The sequence below is a fragment of the Aphanomyces astaci genome (assembly GCF_000520075.1).
Source record: "Aphanomyces astaci strain APO3 unplaced genomic scaffold supercont1.14, whole genome shotgun sequence".
In the NCBI taxonomy this organism is placed as follows: Eukaryota; Oomycota; class Saprolegniomycetes; order Saprolegniales; family Verrucalvaceae; genus Aphanomyces; species Aphanomyces astaci.
Window position 1 is genome coordinate 387,263 of NW_009798277.1, and position 15,841 is coordinate 403,103.

At 52.0% G+C, this 15,841-nt stretch overlaps 10 protein-coding genes across 11 annotated transcripts; 7 read left to right on the forward strand and 3 right to left on the reverse strand.

The window, feature by feature from the left end:
• Positions 1-1,055: 1,055 nt before the first annotated feature.
• On the reverse strand, positions 1,056-1,592 carry H257_06910 (hypothetical protein). The gene has a single exon (XM_009832291.1). The coding sequence runs from the start codon at positions 1,392-1,394 to the stop codon at positions 1,083-1,085; it is 312 nt and encodes a 103-aa protein (XP_009830593.1). The 5' UTR covers positions 1,395-1,592; the 3' UTR covers positions 1,056-1,082.
• Positions 1,437-5,234, forward strand: H257_06911 (hypothetical protein). The gene is made up of 3 exons (XM_009832292.1): positions 1,437-4,592; positions 4,645-4,832; positions 4,885-5,234. The coding sequence occupies exons 1-3, from the start codon at positions 2,267-2,269 to the stop codon at positions 5,071-5,073; spliced, it is 2,703 nt and encodes a 900-aa protein (XP_009830594.1). The 5' UTR covers positions 1,437-2,266; the 3' UTR covers positions 5,074-5,234.
• Positions 5,235-5,926: 692 nt separating this feature from the next.
• On the forward strand, positions 5,927-6,331 carry H257_06912 (hypothetical protein; the record flags this gene model as incomplete). The annotated part of the gene is made up of 2 exons (XM_009832293.1): positions 5,927-6,097; positions 6,137-6,331. The coding sequence occupies 2 exons, from the start codon at positions 5,927-5,929 to the stop codon at positions 6,329-6,331; spliced, it is 366 nt and encodes a 121-aa protein (XP_009830595.1).
• A 41-nt stretch (positions 6,332-6,372) lies between these two features.
• Positions 6,373-6,780, forward strand: H257_06913 (hypothetical protein; the record flags this gene model as incomplete). The annotated part of the gene is made up of 1 exon (XM_009832294.1): positions 6,373-6,780. One exon carries the CDS (start codon positions 6,373-6,375, stop codon positions 6,778-6,780), a length of 408 nt encoding a protein of 135 aa, XP_009830596.1.
• A 49-nt stretch (positions 6,781-6,829) lies between these two features.
• H257_06914 (hypothetical protein) lies at positions 6,830-7,412 on the forward strand (the record flags this gene model as incomplete). The annotated part of the gene is made up of 2 exons (XM_009832295.1): positions 6,830-6,855; positions 6,920-7,412. The coding sequence occupies 2 exons, from the start codon at positions 6,830-6,832 to the stop codon at positions 7,410-7,412; spliced, it is 519 nt and encodes a 172-aa protein (XP_009830597.1).
• A 45-nt stretch (positions 7,413-7,457) lies between these two features.
• On the forward strand, positions 7,458-8,321 carry H257_06915 (hypothetical protein; the record flags this gene model as incomplete). Its single annotated transcript, XM_009832296.1, has 1 exon — positions 7,458-8,321. The coding sequence occupies one exon, from the start codon at positions 7,458-7,460 to the stop codon at positions 8,319-8,321; it is 864 nt and encodes a 287-aa protein (XP_009830598.1).
• A 74-nt stretch (positions 8,322-8,395) lies between these two features.
• H257_06916 (hypothetical protein) lies at positions 8,396-9,713 on the forward strand (the record flags this gene model as incomplete). The annotated part of the gene is made up of 5 exons (XM_009832297.1): positions 8,396-8,672; positions 8,717-9,059; positions 9,134-9,159; positions 9,281-9,468; positions 9,528-9,713. The coding sequence occupies 5 exons, from the start codon at positions 8,396-8,398 to the stop codon at positions 9,711-9,713; spliced, it is 1,020 nt and encodes a 339-aa protein (XP_009830599.1).
• Positions 9,714-10,184: 471 nt separating this feature from the next.
• Positions 10,185-10,493, forward strand: H257_06917 (hypothetical protein; the record flags this gene model as incomplete). Its single annotated transcript, XM_009832298.1, has 2 exons — positions 10,185-10,226; positions 10,281-10,493. The coding sequence occupies 2 exons, from the start codon at positions 10,185-10,187 to the stop codon at positions 10,491-10,493; spliced, it is 255 nt and encodes an 84-aa protein (XP_009830600.1).
• Positions 10,494-10,531: 38 nt separating this feature from the next.
• Positions 10,532-11,353, reverse strand: H257_06918. Of its 2 annotated transcripts, XM_009832300.1 has the most exons (3): positions 11,170-11,353; positions 10,837-11,093; positions 10,532-10,787 (listed from the first exon to the last, which is right to left on the reverse strand). In XM_009832300.1, the coding sequence occupies exons 1-3, from the start codon at positions 11,298-11,300 to the stop codon at positions 10,768-10,770; spliced, it is 408 nt and encodes a 135-aa protein (XP_009830602.1). In that variant the 5' UTR covers positions 11,301-11,353; the 3' UTR covers positions 10,532-10,767. The 2 variants fall into 2 exon arrangements, with proteins under 2 accessions (XP_009830602.1, XP_009830601.1); XM_009832299.1 differs by having other exon boundaries at positions 10,532-11,093.
• A 377-nt stretch (positions 11,354-11,730) lies between these two features.
• Positions 11,731-15,568, reverse strand: H257_06919 (hypothetical protein). The gene is made up of 8 exons (XM_009832301.1): positions 15,536-15,568; positions 15,328-15,473; positions 14,965-15,278; positions 14,748-14,909; positions 14,458-14,643; positions 13,780-14,074; positions 13,499-13,721; positions 11,731-12,448 (listed from the first exon to the last, which is right to left on the reverse strand). Exons 1-8 carry the CDS (start codon positions 15,548-15,550, stop codon positions 11,855-11,857), a joined length of 1,935 nt encoding a protein of 644 aa, XP_009830603.1. The 5' UTR covers positions 15,551-15,568; the 3' UTR covers positions 11,731-11,854.
• Between the last annotated feature and the right edge of the window lie 273 nt (positions 15,569-15,841).

The following is a 15,841-nucleotide window of genomic DNA, read 5'->3' on the forward strand; positions in this document are numbered from 1 at the left end:
GAAACACAGTGCCGACTGACGCAATGGGGCTCTTGGATGTGGGCGTTTGGAGAGCGATTTGATGCGCTGATGGGACATGCCTTACGCGATACGGGCGAGGGCCGGTTGTGGCTCAACCGTACGGCCAACGCGTTTACAACAGTCGATGCCGAGGTCGCGTTGTGGGAGCACCACGGTCTCACCCGGTACCTCTTGCAATATTCCAACCAAAAGGACATTGGCATCGACGAAACGATTCAAGTCGTGAACGCGTTTGGCGCGGTGGAAACCATCACGGTCAAGCGGGCGGCGCAAGAGTCTCGTGGCGCGTGGACGACGTACATCATGACGTGGGGGCCCTGGAACGAGTACATGCTGCAGTCGTCCGTCGTTCGAAGTGATCCGTTCCACCCGCGCTTCAACCCCCCCTGTAGCTACGACGATTACGTGGCAGCTCCTGAAACGTACACGTGCTATCCGTGCGACGACCAGCACCCTCTCACGGAAGACGACTGCTCCATGACGTCCGAGTCCCGGCTGCTTCTTCCACAGACTCCGTCGTATCACTTGACGCGGACGCACATTGGCCAGTTTGGATCGATCGACCTGTTCCTCGTGCCAGTTCCTCCGTCGCTGACAAAGTTGGCGGGGTCGTTTACGGCCGCGGTGACGGCGTTGCTCCAGTCGAACGACGCGTTTCGACAGGCCATGGCGGCAATTCCAAACGTCAAAGTCGATCCAGTGCCCGTGACGTGGCACTCGGATGAGCTGTTGTACATGGGCGGCGACCCTACTTGTTCGAACCGAGAACCCAAACCATTTGTGCAGTCTTCGATTGCCTTCGATCAAACATGCAGTGTTCAAGACCGCCATACCCTTCAACTGCATTCCCTCAACGTCCTCTTTGGTTTGTTTGCATCGTCGCCATCGCCTGTTGTCGACATCTGCGCGCTGTGCCCGACATTGTGGCGTCCGTGCCAAGGTGTCCTCGCGGCTGGGGTTCACGCGCTAACCCTGTTTCAAAGCTCTCTGCACTATAGTATCCTGCAAGACGCAACTCCTACCACCCGTGACGATGTGGTGGCGTTGGATCCAACCATGATTCAATACGCAGTGTCCGAGGACAACTGGTACTTGCTCGACCAGTCGTTGCTCAGTGGTTCCAACTCTGATCTAGTCGGCTCAACTTGGGACGTGTTTGGGTGGATATATCTGTTTGAGTGGGCAGAAATGACTCGGGAAGTGGTGTCTGTGGAAGGCGATTTCCACACGCTCAAGCTCATCTCGGACAAGTACAAACCCAACATCCACGAAGCCCAAGTGTTGGAAGTGCCCCACAGTTCTTCCCAGTACTTGTCGGTCATTTCGATCGCCGTGTCTGTGATTTCCGTCGTTGTGGGAATTCTGGTGGCCATTTACACCGTAATCCTTCGAGGGCGCATCGTCGGTCGCAACTTGTTTCAGTTCAATCGCATTGTCGGAGCCGTGTGGCTTGGCCGGCCATTTCTTCTCTTGCGCGGCATGACCGCCATTATCGTCCTCAGCACCGCCCCGCTGACGTTTGTGACTCGCCACAACATGGCTTCGTTTGAGTTTCAACCGCGTTCATTGGTGGAATCCATGCTCGTCGCTGGGGAAGCCACGTGGATTACATACGTCCTGAACGACATTTTGCTCTTGATGTCGCGCAATGCGCAGCCCCACTTCGCCCCCCTGAGCGCAGGTCTAAGCTGGCTCATCATGGTCAGTTTTGACGTTTGGCAGCCCCCGCAAGCCATCACAACGTTGCGTCGAAGTTGTCACATCGACAGAATTCGAGAGAAACTGTTGTGCCAAAGCGGGTCTGTGCAGCTTGGCGAAGTCAACCGAGCCTTGACGTGTCTACTGGTCCAAGCGTTGTGTTCTGTGATTTCGTTTTTTCTGGTCGCGGCGTGGCACTGTGTGAGAAAGCTCAAGGCTGACGGTGGAACCTTCAACTGCCACCTCCTCCTCTCCGGCACGGCATCTGCCTTCTTGCACAAGGACATTGCGGACACTGGGACCTGGCAAATTGACCGCGCGTCCTGCGCCATATGTGGCCTTCTTGCAGTCCGAGATTCCATCTTCGACCTGAAATTGTGGCTCTTAGTGCATCAACCCGACGTGTCACAGGTCAAGTGGGGGATGAAGGTGTTCGATGCTGCCGAGTTGAACCCCGTGGCGCAGACCACGTCCAGTAAAAGCCAGAGAACGACTCACATCACATGTTCCAATAAATCGCCGGTCTGCCGTGCTAGGACTGCTTTACATGGGCTCGACCATCGTCGGAAGTGTCACGTACTTGACTCTGACGAAAACCAACTTGGCCAATGACTTTTTCTGGGCCAACTACAATAGCTCTAGGGAACATGTGTACTTGGCGAGGCTGTTCAATCGAGAGCTCGTGCTGCGGCCATCGGAAGGACCGATCGACCTCACCGACAATCGCTTCTTGGACGACTCCAATTTTAACATCACGTCCTTGACCCCCCCAACCGTGGACATGCCGAGGTCGTATGTCTCCCAAGTCCAAATAGACCAAACCACCAAGTTACTGACCGTCGTTCGCGGCCTTCGCACCATGGACGCGTGTCTCGCACCGTGGATTTCGACACAGTACTGCTACCTGGACTTTCAACGGCGCTGGGAAATGGCCAACTCCGCAGCCCGGCAAGCGCGGTGTGAACGCAAGTACACGGGGAATGCAGCTGTGTTTCTCGAGTCAGTCTTGCGCAACGTGCAGTGGTCGCAGCTGCAGACTTGTTGGGGATCGTCAGTGGACACAGCGTTCGGATCGACCGTTCAATCAACCAACGTTGGAAGGCAGTGGTGGGCTTCGCTTCCATCCGTCGCCGCCACAACTTTGGAGGACGAGGAAGTGATAATGTGGCAGTCCCACGGCATCTCGTCGTTCTCCACCGACTGGCAAAACTACAAAACCATCGGACTGATTGAAACGTTCGACGTGCAAAATGCATTTGGCGTGGCATACCCCATGACACTTAAGCACACGAACGGCACGTTTCGATGGGCGACGCAAACCAGCATGAAAATGTACTGGGGCTTCGCGAGCGACCTCTGGGCAATCTCTGAGCCGTCCAATATCATATATCACAAGAGCTTAATTCGACAGAACGCCGACTTTGCATTTACGAACGTCAGTTTGGAGGAGGTGCTGGTTCAAAATGGCACAATTCCTGTCTCAGTCATCTCTGGAACCGGCGGCGCCTTTTCAGTGTTTCGAAGCGTCATTGGGCCATTCGGATCGGTGGACCTTAAGCACGTTCCTGTGCCCCCGTCGTTGGTGCTGTACGTGAGTACAGTGAAAGACACGTTGGCCCGACAGCTGGCGACATCGAGTTTGTTTTTGCAAGCGTATTCAAGGCTGGAGTACCCCTCTCAAGTAGGGTACGTGCCGGTACATTGGCTTGAGGAGGGCTGGTTGTACAGTGTGGGCGGGAACCTCCTTTGCCACGACCTCTCCAGCGGGTATATGGGTGGTGGCATGCGAATCACCACGGGCGCGTTCACGCCTTGTGGCGACCCGCTGGGGGAGTTTGTGGTGGCGTCGCCAATGGCTCTCGTGTTGGCCACGCTAGGCACCAACCTCACGCGGGACAACGTGCTGTGGGCGGACGTCGAGCCGATCTGCGCCCACTTCGTAGGCATGGATTTCAACGACTGCATCAGTTCGTATTTAAACTTCCCGAGAAAATTTCTCCGCAACGCGACGTACTTCCCCCCCGAACGCGCCATGCTATCGCAGTTCCAAGCCCTCGCAAAACATGCCAAGGCAGATGTCCAAGCCGCTGCGGTCGAGGTTGCTCAGTACGCCACGTACGACCCAGCGTCCCCCGAAATTCACCTGCTTCGCCAGCTTTTGTTTGACGAATCGTTAGCTTCGTTTGACTATGTGTCGTGGCTGCTCGTGTTTGATTGGGCCATGGCCATCCGGGACGTGATTGCGTTCGAAGGCGACGTGGGGAATGTTCACGCCATCACGTCTCGAACGAACGCCATAGGCAGTCTGGTCAACCCGCTGGAAATCCCCGTCAACGTGGCCGCGTACATCCGGTACGCATGTATCTACGTGACAACTGTCATCATTTCCGTGGCGGCACTGGCTACGATCTACCTTGTCCTCGCCAAAGGGTATGTGGAAGGGCTCAACTTGCTCGAAATCAATCGGGTGGCGGGTATTGTCTGGATTGGGCGCACGATTCTGCTGGTACGGAGCTTGTCAGCTATCGGCTTGCTGAGCACGGAGGTGCTAACGCTTGACGTGGTCAACACCTTCTTGTGGGGCTTCCAGTCCCAGATCACCATGTCGTCCTCCGAGTCGAACACTGACAAAACCATGCGGTTTGTGAAAACGTTCCTCGCGGCAGGGGAAGTGTCGTGGCTTGGATTTGTCCTGAACGATATCTTTGTCGGCGTGACCCAGCAGTACACGACCGCATACGTGATCAAGTGCAACTTTATGATTTGGGGGGTGTCGGCCGTGTTGTCGTGGGTTGTTCCGGCTACCCACTCCGCCACGATCAGTCGAGAGTGCGACATGCCCCAAGTGGATTTTCAGCTCGTGTGTCGAAGTGGTAAGTCGTGCATAGGTGTTCAGTGTATCGTGATCATTGTGTGACACCGTAGGCACGATCGCGATCGGCAGCTTTAGCCGATTCAGCACGTTGGTCGGACTCTGCGTCGGGTCAACTGTCGTGTGCTACGCCTATGAGCGGCTCCGACGGCCTGGGCTCAAGCCACCAACATATGACTCGCTGCTCCTCGCTGCGTCGGCGAAATACGTGTTTGACCCAGCGAAATGGATGGACAACGGCGTACGACTGTCATATAAACTTTATGGGATGGTATTTAACTATGTTTTTGTAGGTGTATTTCCTGGATCCGTCGTCGGCCGCGATCAACGGCATATTGTCGGTGCGGCTGACCCACACGTTTTACATTTTTGACTTGAAAAGTTGGCGCCTTTTTGTTATCGACGAAACCCCCGAGATGCGCCGCCAGAAGGAAGCGCAAGGGGCGTTTCATTTGCTGACTGCGATTCCCCTCATCCAGTGAGAGAGGCGGCGGTTTCAAGGGCAAAGTGGAGTAGCCAACCTTTCTATAGCCCCCGACGAAGGTTCTCGCAGGAAGAGTGTCAGGAACGTGATGATGGCTTGGAGGCAAACAACTTTGCGGTTTATTATGGTAGTAATTGGCAATTGTGGTCTGAATGGTCAGTGCTGCCAACGAACTAACGCACGAAATCAATTGTGACCAGGCAGACACGTATGGACAAGACAAATTCAGAAGGCTCACAGACGAAGCCAAATAGTGTCGGCAAGACGCGCTAGTAGTCAGGCGATACTATGTAGAATCACTGTACTAGTAGTTCATGCGCCGTCGTGTCCGCACTGCCGTCCCCCCCTCACTCCTTCCAATTGGCAACTTCTTCCTTTTCTGCAAACCAAAGGCATTGACATGCATGTAGCTGGTCTCTTTGGTTTGTATACCAATTTATTCTTACACGATTAGGGCGGTCTTGTGCTGCCGTTCGGTGAAACTTTGACCGGACGGGTCCCACCATCTAAGCCGTTCGAAAAAGTGCAATCTATAGATTAATACTTGGAGGCCCATGGCGACCGCGATCGTTAATCTGTGAGGGGAATCCATTGAAGCAAGTGGACCGCGCCTTCGTCGTGCAGTCGCTTGCGTTTCAAGTTAGGTTCGTCGATGACAAAGAGGCGCCAGATCTTGAGGTCGAAAATGTAAAAAGTATTTTTCACTTGAACGGATAACATGCCATTGATATGGGGGGTCAAGGAGTCGGTAGATGTGACCAACGCGTTTGGGGTGAGGCAGTCGCTGGCAATCAAGAAGGTGGCGATGGAAATCCGGGGCTCTTGGACCACACTGATCTTGTCGTGGGGGCATGGATTTGGTGCTCAGCGACGACGACAAGTGGGACTTTTTCGGATGGGTATACATGTTTGAGTGGGCCGAAGTGTCTCCGGAAGTGGTGTCGTTTGAAGGCGACAATGGGATATTCGCCCTCGTGTCGGACAAGTCGGCCCCCCTAATTTATGAAGCGCAGGATTTGGAGGTTCCAAAGAGTGCGTGTCAGTATGTGTGGGTCATCTAGGCCATCATGAGTGTCATCCTCGTGATTGTGGGGCTCCTCATGACCGCGTATACAGCGCTGCTGCGGGGTCGCATCGTCGGTCGCAACCTTTTTCGGTTCAATTGCAATGTCGGGGCCATGTGGCTCGGCCGGCCATTCCTCATGATCCGTGGAATGATGGCCATCGTGATTCTCAGCACCACCCTATCCGAGTGATCGCGCAAAAACGCATCACGTCGTTCGAGTTTCATCCCCGAATGCTGCCGGAGTCGATGCTCGTGTCGGGGGAAGCCATGTGGATTACTTATGTGTTCAATGACTTTCTGCTGCTTCTGTCACGGAACGCAGAACCCAGTTTTCCCCCCCTCAGCGCCGGACTTAGCTGGCTCGTGTACGTCTGTTGGGACATGGGTGCACCCACAGAACTCTACGCTACCCTCGATCGCAACTGCGCCATTGACTACGCCCGGATGACGATCGTCTGCAAACGCGGGGCGGTGCAGCTAGGCGACGTTCATAGAGCAGTAACGTTGGTGTTGATGCATTTGTCCAGCATTGTCATGTCGTTCGGAGGGGTGTGGTTGTGGCAGTGCGTGAACATACTCTCCTCCTCACCGGCATTCAGCGGCCACTTGCTCGTGTCTGGCACAGCCACTGCCTTCTAAGGACATTGTGCTCAATGGAGCGATACTGATCGATCGGGCGTAGTGCGTCATGTGTGGACTGCTCACGTTTCGACGGTACATTTTCGACTTGAAACTGTGGCTGCTGACCACCCAAAAAATTATACCAACCTTCTGCAAGTGCCAAGCCCCGAGTGTTCAAGTGGAATATGACAGTGTTTCTCGCCCCATCCTTGAAATCTGGACTGGTGACTTCCCCCTCAACATCCCCCCCCTCTCCGAAAGACTATCGCCCCCAACGCTACATGCGTGTTATCGCCCTCGCAGGCCTTGGCTACATGTCTGCCACTGTGTTTGGCAGCCTCACGTACTTGTCCCTCACCAAGACCAACATGGCGAACGATTTTTGGTGGGCCAACTACAACGCTTCCCGGGAACACGTGTTCATTGCTCGAATGTACAACTGCGAGACGGTGCTGCGTCCCGAGGCCAATTCAATTGCACTCGACGACCACATCTTCGTCGACGATACCAACTACAGCTCCGTGTTGGCCACTGCCGTGGGGGTATCCATGCCATCACTGTGCGTGTCGCAAATCAAGCTCGCAGACGCGACCAAGTTGGAGGCGGTGGTCCGGGGCCTCCGACACATGGATGCGTGCATGGCGCCGTAGATCGCTACGCAGTACTGCTGGCTCGATTTCCAACAACGGTGGGAAATGGCCAACTCTGTGGCCCGCCAAGCGCGGTGTGCCTCGAAGTATGCAACGAATAGGGCTGTGTACTTGGAGGCAGTGCTTCGCAATGTGCAGTGGGCGACGCTCCAGTCGTGTTGGGGAAGGTCCCTGGAGATTGCGATTGCGGCCCCCTTGCGATCGAGTTCCGATGGGTCGGCTTGGTGGACGTCGCTTGAATCGACGGTGACTTCTGAATTAGACGAAGTGGCGGTGTGGCACACGCACAACATTTCAACCTTTGACACGGACTGGCAAAACTACAAGTCGATTGGGATCATCGACACGTACAACATCCAAAACGCGTTTGGGTTTTCGTACCCCATGACCCTCAAGCACACGAACGGGACTTTTCAATTGAACGCCCAAACCAGCATGAAAATGTACTGGGCGTTTGCGAGTGACCTGTGGGCTGTGACAGACCCGTCCACATTCATCTTTGGCAAGAGTTTGGTGCGACAAATGGGGCAATTTGCCTTCGCGAATGTCTCGATGGAGTCGGTGGTGCTTCAAAATGGCACGGCCGCACAGGTCGAGTCGGGTGCATTTGCCACCTTCCGCGACACCATCGGGCCGTTCGGGTCTGTGGACGTCAAGCACGTGGCAGTTCCCCCATCCGTGGTGCGGTTTGTGCTGCACGTCAAAGACACAATGACGCGGTTGCGGACGAAATCCCTGTCCTTGTCGGCAGAATACTCCGCTATGTACGATCCCTCGGAATTTTGTTACATTCCAGCGTCCTGGTTTGAAAGTGGCCAAGTGCATGGCGCGGGGGGCAAGATCATGTGTCCGGAAAGCACGACGTGGGTGCTCGAGGGGGACTTTGGGTTCTCACCGGTGCGGGGGTAGCTTGCAATGCCGGGGTCGGCGAATTCATCACGCCCACGACATTCAATCACCTCACAGCTGTCATCGCGTTGAATATGGTCGTCCCGTCCGTGAACACCACACACGAAGGGATGGCGCTGTGCCCAAACGTGTGCCAAGCACTAATGCTCGATCGCCCATTAAGCTTTCTCAAGAATTCATCCTACTTTGGCGACAATGAGGTGTGGTTCTCGACCATAGCGGCGCTAGCCGCCACCGCTCAAGCTGACGTTCGAAACGTGGCTGTAGAAGTGTTTCAATACGGGACGGTCGAGTCTACTTCGTCCAATGTGACGTTTCTTCGACATGCCCTGTTTGATGAGTCGCTGCCAGGTTTCCACTTGATCTCGTGGTGTTTGGTGTTGAGTGGTGTCTAGCCCAACGCGAAGTGATTTCGCTGCAAGGCGACCGCGGAACGATCAACCTACTGACGACGAACTCGCCTGACGTCGACAGTTTAGTGAAACCCCTCGAGGTGCCCGTGAACGTGGCGTCGTACATTCGCTACGCATGTCTGTACATGACCAGCGCTATCATTTGCGTGGCGTTCTTGTCTACGTTGTACCTGCTGGCCAATCGGGGGTATGTGGAGGGCCTCAACATGCTCGAGCTCAATCGGGTGGCGGGCGTCGTATGGGTGGGCCACACGCTGCTGTTTGTAAGAGGACTGGCGGCGATTTCGCTGCTGAGCACCCAAGTACTCACACTCACGCCCGTGGGGTACCAGTGCATACCGCCACCATGACAAGGCAGTGTGAAATGCCGCAAGTAGACTTTCAATTGGTGTGCACTAGTGGCGAGTACTCTGTGATTATTGTCGGTGTGGGATCTGAGTTATGATATATATCACTTTGAACCGATATGATTTATTTCACTTTGACTTTTGGATCAATGAAATGACCATGTGTTGAGTTTGCTCTTTGACATTGCACTTGTGGTAGGCACGATTGCCATTGGTAGTTTTGGGCGGTTTGAAACCCTCATTGGGGTGTGCGTCAGGTCCATCTTCATTTCCTATGCGTACGAACGGTTACGTCATCCCCACCTGGGGGCGCAAGGCCAGACATCGTACTTTTTGTCGGCGTCGGCGAAGTACGTGTTTGAGCCTAAGCACTGGACTGAAGACAAAGTACGTGTTGTGACTATTTGATGTATTCGGTGAAATGAAAGGTTAGTTCCTAGGTGTAGTACTACATCGACCCAGCGTCCGCCGTGATCAATGGAATCTTATCCATTCAAGTGACGAATACATTTTACGTTTTCGACCTCAAGATCTGGCGCCTCTTTGTCATCGACGAACCTGACTCGAAACGCAAGCGACTGCACGACGAAGGCGCGTTCCACTTGCTTCACGCGATTCCCCTCACAAATTAACAATTCGTGACTATAGGTACTACGTAGTACTTTTTACCATACAGTACTCGGTACCGCCTTGGTTTAAAGTGGAAATATGCGTAACGTTTTACAGCATGGGGCACTCGATTGGTCGTCGATGTTGTTAAAGATTCACTAACGTTACGACGCTCATATAAAACTCATTTTGACCTAATTTGGACACAACTACTGTATTCAACGGAATTTCCTCCGAGATGATACAATGTCAAGTGTATTCAGCAACACATAATGCAATCAAGGTCTCTGTAGTGCCCTTAACCAATACTAGTAATATAATATTAGTATTGTGTTTATTTGGGTTATTTATACTGACGGAGGGAGTAATTAACATATTCTATCCTTTCTTAGTTTCCTATAAACCATTTATGATTTATTAGCTACTATAAACCATTATTCATTTATTGTGGTGAGCCGTACTTTGCGCGTCATTTTCAGGTTCAAGGCCACATCATGCACTCGTCACTGGACAAGCCCCATCCGGAATGCCAAGCGGTACGTTTGTCATAGCTCGCATGCGACCGCCATGATCATCACGTCACGACGTAGCTCGTGGACGAGCTGCGACTGTGTCATGCGGAGCACCCGTACACCAAGTTTGTCGGGTCGTGCAACGACATCAAGGCCGCGTTGAACGAGTGTTTTGCCAAGGAAAACGCGTTCCGACGCAAAGCCAACATGGACAAAGCGCGCGCATTCAACAAGGAATGGAAGGAATTCAAGGAGCAAAAGCAAGCCGCCGCCGCCGCCGCCTCGGCATAATCCAACGTCTCATCAATCGACATGCCCATTCACCTCCCATCTCCAAGCGTCAACATCCACATCCTGCAGCGTTTCTACGCAACTCATGACGACACCTTCCTTTACTTTAGCATCGACTTCTTATGCGTTACACCACCACATAACACATCAGTGGTAATCGTCAACTCCGTCCACAGCTACACGTTGCTAGACAAAGCCCAAGTCCTTCGCTCCGCTCGCTCGCGACAGTATTCGTTGGTATCCTTGTTCGGCTTGGATGCGTTCGGATTGTGTACTACTGCGAGGGCGACTCGACTACAAACCAAAGATGAAACTGAAAGGAACAAAGTGGTCATGCATGTACATTGTTGGGCGCAGAATTCCTGTAGTTGCGGTACCGCGCGCGACGACAACGTGGGCAGGACATATGTGATGAGGACGTAGACCGACGCTTTCTCGACCTTGCAAATGGCGATGCCTTCGCCTTCGCCCTTGGCAGGATCGCCTCGGCGGCCATAGATAAGCGGCGGGTGGAATCGATGGACATCGTACTGTTCGTTCAAATACACAATCCCCGTGCCCATTGTGTCGTCTCGGCTGTCAAAGAGTTTCAAGAATGCCCTACAGCACCACGTCGTCAGCGCTGGATGATGAGTTGTGTTCCTCGCCACCCTCCACGGTGCTAGCGGAAACGTACGCAATTTCTCCGTCGAGGGGCTTGGCCGTGGCCGCAATGACCTTTCCCTCCTGGTTGAACGCCACCGCTTTCGCCCATTCCTTCTGCGCCTTCATCGCAGCCAGCACCGTAGGATTCATGTCCCCTTCCATCTTCCCGTCAACCCACGAAAAACGTCCAAGCAACTTGGGCGATGAGAGTATCCGGATACGAAACTCAAAATAGTGCTATGAAACTTGTACCTTTTGATTGGCTAATATCTTCCACAAAATTGATTACAGCCAATGGCATCGATTCATGCGCACTTCGATGTCCTAATTGGCCAAATATACAGTCCATTTTGTGAAACTCCAGACAACTTCTATTAAATAACAAAAGTATTGTGAAATCGCTATAAACGTCCGTCCAATATTCGGTTTGTCTACAGTCCATATTGAATCACGCTTGAGTTGTGATTGGTTGAATATTCTTGTGCTTTCTGCAAGAGCCAATCAAATCCACTCAAAAATGGATTAGCCAATAGCGTCGATTCGTGATTCGACTCGGCAGCGAGATTCGATTTGACGGGGTCTGGAAATTCGTATCGAATCCACAATGACATTGGTTGTTTATCCCTTGAGCAGATAGATACCGTATAACACAATCCCTTGAGCAGATAGATACTGGTATATATCAACGGCGTCATTCATTCTCTGTCATCTTAACGTTATTCGTAAAGCGAATCGATGAGTTGCGCGTATTGCTTGGCCACAACCGCGCGCTTGATCTTGAGCGTGGGGGTGAGTTCGCCGTTAGGTACGCTAAAGTCGGGTACAAACTTGTACTTTTGGATCCACTGCGCGCGGGACGCGGCCTTGAGGTTGGCGCGCTTGATTCCGTCGTCGATATGCTGGAGCACCAGCGGGTCGGCGTACGCGTCGGCGGTGGTGGTGGCGGACGACCCGAGCTCCGTGAGGATGCGCACCACGGACGCGTCCAGCTGCGTCGTGGGCGCCCCCTGGTCGTCCATGACCACCCGCAGCGACACGAGCGCCGTGAGAAACTTGCGCTTGTCCCCGATGGCCATGGCGTGGCCCACGATCGGCAGTTCCTCCTTGATCGCGCTTTCCAGCAGCACCGGGGGCACGTTCTCACCGCCCGCCGTGATGATGAGCTCCTTGATGCGGCCAGTGATGAACCCAAACCCGTCGGCGTCGATCCGCGCGCAGTCGCCCGACGATAGCCACCCGTCGGCGTCGATGGCGGCGGCAGTTTGCTCCGGGTTGTTCAAGTACCCCATCATCACATGGCGACCTCGGATCTACAATGTCGAGCAAAACGAGTATCTTAACGATTCATGTGCAACTAATGGTATATACAAGTGTATAAAGCATATATATATTGTGAATTCGCTATAAACTTGCGAAATTCGCGTGGTTTGATCAATATTCAATCATGCTGGAGTTCTGATTGGTTGAATATACTTGTCCTTTCGAGCCAATCAAATACACTCAAAATTGGAGAATAGCGTCGATTCGTGATTCGATTCGCCGGCGAGATATTCGATTTGACGGGGTCTGGAAATTACGGAATTATCCACAATTTTGTCGATTTTCTCCAAATTTCCCATGTTTCATTGACAAACCGAGACATTTGATTGGCTGAACTATATCGACTTTGCCCTTTTCGAAATTGAATTGTAGCCAATCAGAAACAAGTTATTTCGGAGTGGGACCAATCAGAGAGATTCGTTTCGGTCGGCGAGATTCGATTGAACGAGGGTCTGGAAATTCATACCGAATCTCCAATACAAACTGTACACTATATCAACTACAACACGAGTCATTTACAGTACTAGGTATATCTCAATATCAAACATGTTGCCATATTGTGCTTTTCAAACTCTTCTACAGTACCGAGTATATATATATACTCGGTATATATATATACTTGGTATATATATTAAAAAGATGTATCTATCGACATTATTATTTCACAAAAAAAAGTTCCCATAATAATTCTATAGACCATACAGTAAGTACGTCAAAGCACAGGCAAACAAACGTATCAAACAATAAGCCGACATGCGAAAACAATATATAATTCCTGTGGACGGCATACAATGCGACGACATCAATTGGTATAAATATATTGTTCATTCGATACTCGAAATTCGAGTGTAATCGAATGAGCAGCAGCACCAAATCGAAGGCAGAGAATCGATATATATCGACCAATCAAAACACAAAACATGAATCATCTGGCCAATCCAATCCACTCTTGGAAAATCCAACATCGAATTAGTGTGTGATTGAAATTAGTGTGAACCTAGACGATCTTTACAGCAGTCAGTACAAAGAATGGCCAATACCTGCAACTCGTTCGTGTCGGCGTTCACCCGCGCTTCAGTGGCGGCGATGGCCGGTCCGATCGAGTTTGGTTTCCAGCGATGTGCATAATTGTAAAACGAGATGCCCGTCGTCTCACTCAGTCCCATGGCTTCGAACAGCGGCATGTCCAGCGATGCAAAGTACGCCACCACTTCGGGGGTCAGCGGCGCCGCGCCCGAGTAGAACGCCTTGCATTCGTCCAGTCTATAGTTTCAATACTATATATAAATCATTCTAAACATGAGCATCATATATTACTTACCCCAGCGCGTCCTTGACCTTGGACAACACGAGCGCGTTCGCGATAGAAAAGCCACAGGGGACCCCGCCGCTGTTGCCGTACTCGCTCAGTCGCGACTTCTCCGAACCAATCGATTTGGCCCACGTGGCTATCGACTTTTTGAGTCCCGTGGTCGAGCGGCCGACGTCAGACATCTTTTCAAAGATCTTTTCCCACACTCGAGGCACAGACAGTAGGTACGTCGGACGCACTTCCTTTAGAGTCTTGCCCAACGATCCCTTGAGCGCGTCCGGCTCGGCAAAGTAGATGTGGAACCCTAATACATTTGACAATCGAACGTGTCCGAGAATATATATATATATATATATTTGAAAAAAAAAAGAAATACAAAAGTATTGTCGACTTGATACAAATTTGGGGAGGGGGTGCAATCAATCAAATCCGCCGACCAAACCGATCCACAATCGATCTGATTGGTTGAATTTCATTGAGACGGTTTTGATTGGCTAATACTTTTGAGCTCATCTGAAGTAGCCAATCAAATCGATTTAAATTCCAACGACAAACCACGCCACAACACGAAATTTCACTCGAAAGCACAATACGGTCCTCACAAAAAGACCTATTATATTAAAGTGGTCCTTAAATAAGACAAACAATAAAACAACGAAGATATGTGTGCGAGAGTGATGGTATTACCATAGTACGCTTGCTGGCCAATGTCGAGCAATTGGCCGGCAATGTGCGACAGGGGGAGGAAGCTCACGAGGCGCTCGGTGCTCGTGAAGAAGCCGGCGCCGCCAGGAAACCCAGAGTTGACGGTCGCGGTCGTGAACGTGACGTTATCATGGGACAGCATCACACCCTTGGGGTTGCCCGTCGTGCCTAACGTCATGGGTCGAGTGGGAATGTACGTCGTTTCGCAGATTGTTTGTCAACCAATTGAAGAACATGTTAAAAGGGGGAGGTCGAAGCAGTGTTGGTTGTACCGGACGTGTAAATGAGGGACGCGCAATGACCGGGGTGGATCTTGTCAAAGTCGTCCGTGATGGATGCATCCGACGCATCTTGGCCTAGTTCCAAGAACGACTCGAACGAGTACACGGGGACGGCGGACGCGGCGGCACCGGCGGCCACGAGGTCGGCCTTCCCTGGAAACTCAAACATGAGGTTCGATTCTGCATTAGGACGAGAATGGATACGTACAAGCGACGATGGCCTTGAGGTTGGGCAATTGGTCGGCAATGGAGATGAACTTCTTGAGCTGCGCGTCATCGTCGCACACAACCACCTTGGCGTTCGAGTTGGACAACACATATTGACACGTGGCTGCGTTGTTGGTGGTGTAGATACCCGTGGCCGCACCACCGAGATACAACCCTCCCATGAACGCAAAGAACCATTGGGGGGCGTTGAAGCCCGAAATGGACACCGTGTCGAATTGCTCAAAACCGATGTGGCGCAACGCTTTCGCGAATCGAAGGTTGAAGTTGTGGTACTGCGCCCACGTGTACGCTTCCCTACATGTTGGGATGAGGCATCACGCATGGAAGGGACGATGACACGTACCACACGTCATTCTTCTTGTAATGGAGAGCTTCTTGAGCGGAGAATTTGGTCGCCGTGGCTGTGAGTTGGTGCACGAGGGTAGTGGGAGTGAACGCTTTGTTCGCATCCGTGAGTCGAATGTCGACTTCGTCGCTGATGTGGGTTGCCTAGGAGGATCATTAGCGCTAGTCCATGACGACAGTGGACAGGGGGAACGACGCGAATGTACCGTGAACTTGGGCATGACAGGCACTGTTGCAAGATGAGACCAGATAAAAAAAAGCTGAGCGATCTGCACGGGGTAGGGTTGCCCAATGAGAACGAAGATTGAAGTAGTGAATAAAGCGTTTTGATTGGCTGTTGAGGAATTAAAGCTATAATATTAGCCAATCAAAGAGTACTATATACGATTCATAACATACCCGACGTCGGAGCATTGCCCAAGTGACAGGGATTTCATGGAATACTGTAGTGACGAATGAGCGACGCGAAAATATATAAATAATGGAACTTAATTAAGCAAAACCTCTTTACT

Excerpts from the sequence above, each read along its gene's own strand:
- H257_06910 (XM_009832291.1), bottom strand. The coding sequence starts at position 1,394 with ATGGCCACCAGAATTCCCACAACGACGGAAATCACAGACACGGCGATC.
- H257_06911 (XM_009832292.1), top strand. The coding sequence starts at position 2,267 with ATGGGCTCGACCATCGTCGGAAGTGTCACGTACTTGACTCTGACGAAA. Across the intron at positions 4,593-4,644 it reads TCAGCTCGTGTGTCGAAGTG|GCACGATCGCGATCGGCAGC; the intron begins GTAAGTCGTGCA and ends GTGACACCGTAG. Across the intron at positions 4,833-4,884 it reads CGAAATGGATGGACAACGGC|GTGTATTTCCTGGATCCGTC; the intron begins GTACGACTGTCA and ends ATGTTTTTGTAG.
- H257_06918 (XM_009832299.1), bottom strand. The coding sequence starts at position 11,300 with ATGGAAGGGGACATGAATCCTACGGTGCTGGCTGCGATGAAGGCGCAG. Across the intron at positions 11,094-11,169 it reads CCCCTCGACGGAGAAATTGC|GGCATTCTTGAAACTCTTTG; the intron begins GTACGTTTCCGC and ends GTGGTGCTGTAG.
- H257_06919 (XM_009832301.1), bottom strand. Across the intron at positions 14,910-14,964 it reads CCTCAAGGCCATCGTCGCTT|GGAAGGCCGACCTCGTGGCC; the intron begins GTACGTATCCAT and ends TTGAGTTTCCAG. Across the intron at positions 13,722-13,779 it reads AAGGTCAAGGACGCGCTGGG|ACTGGACGAATGCAAGGCGT; the intron begins GTAAGTAATATA and ends TTGAAACTATAG.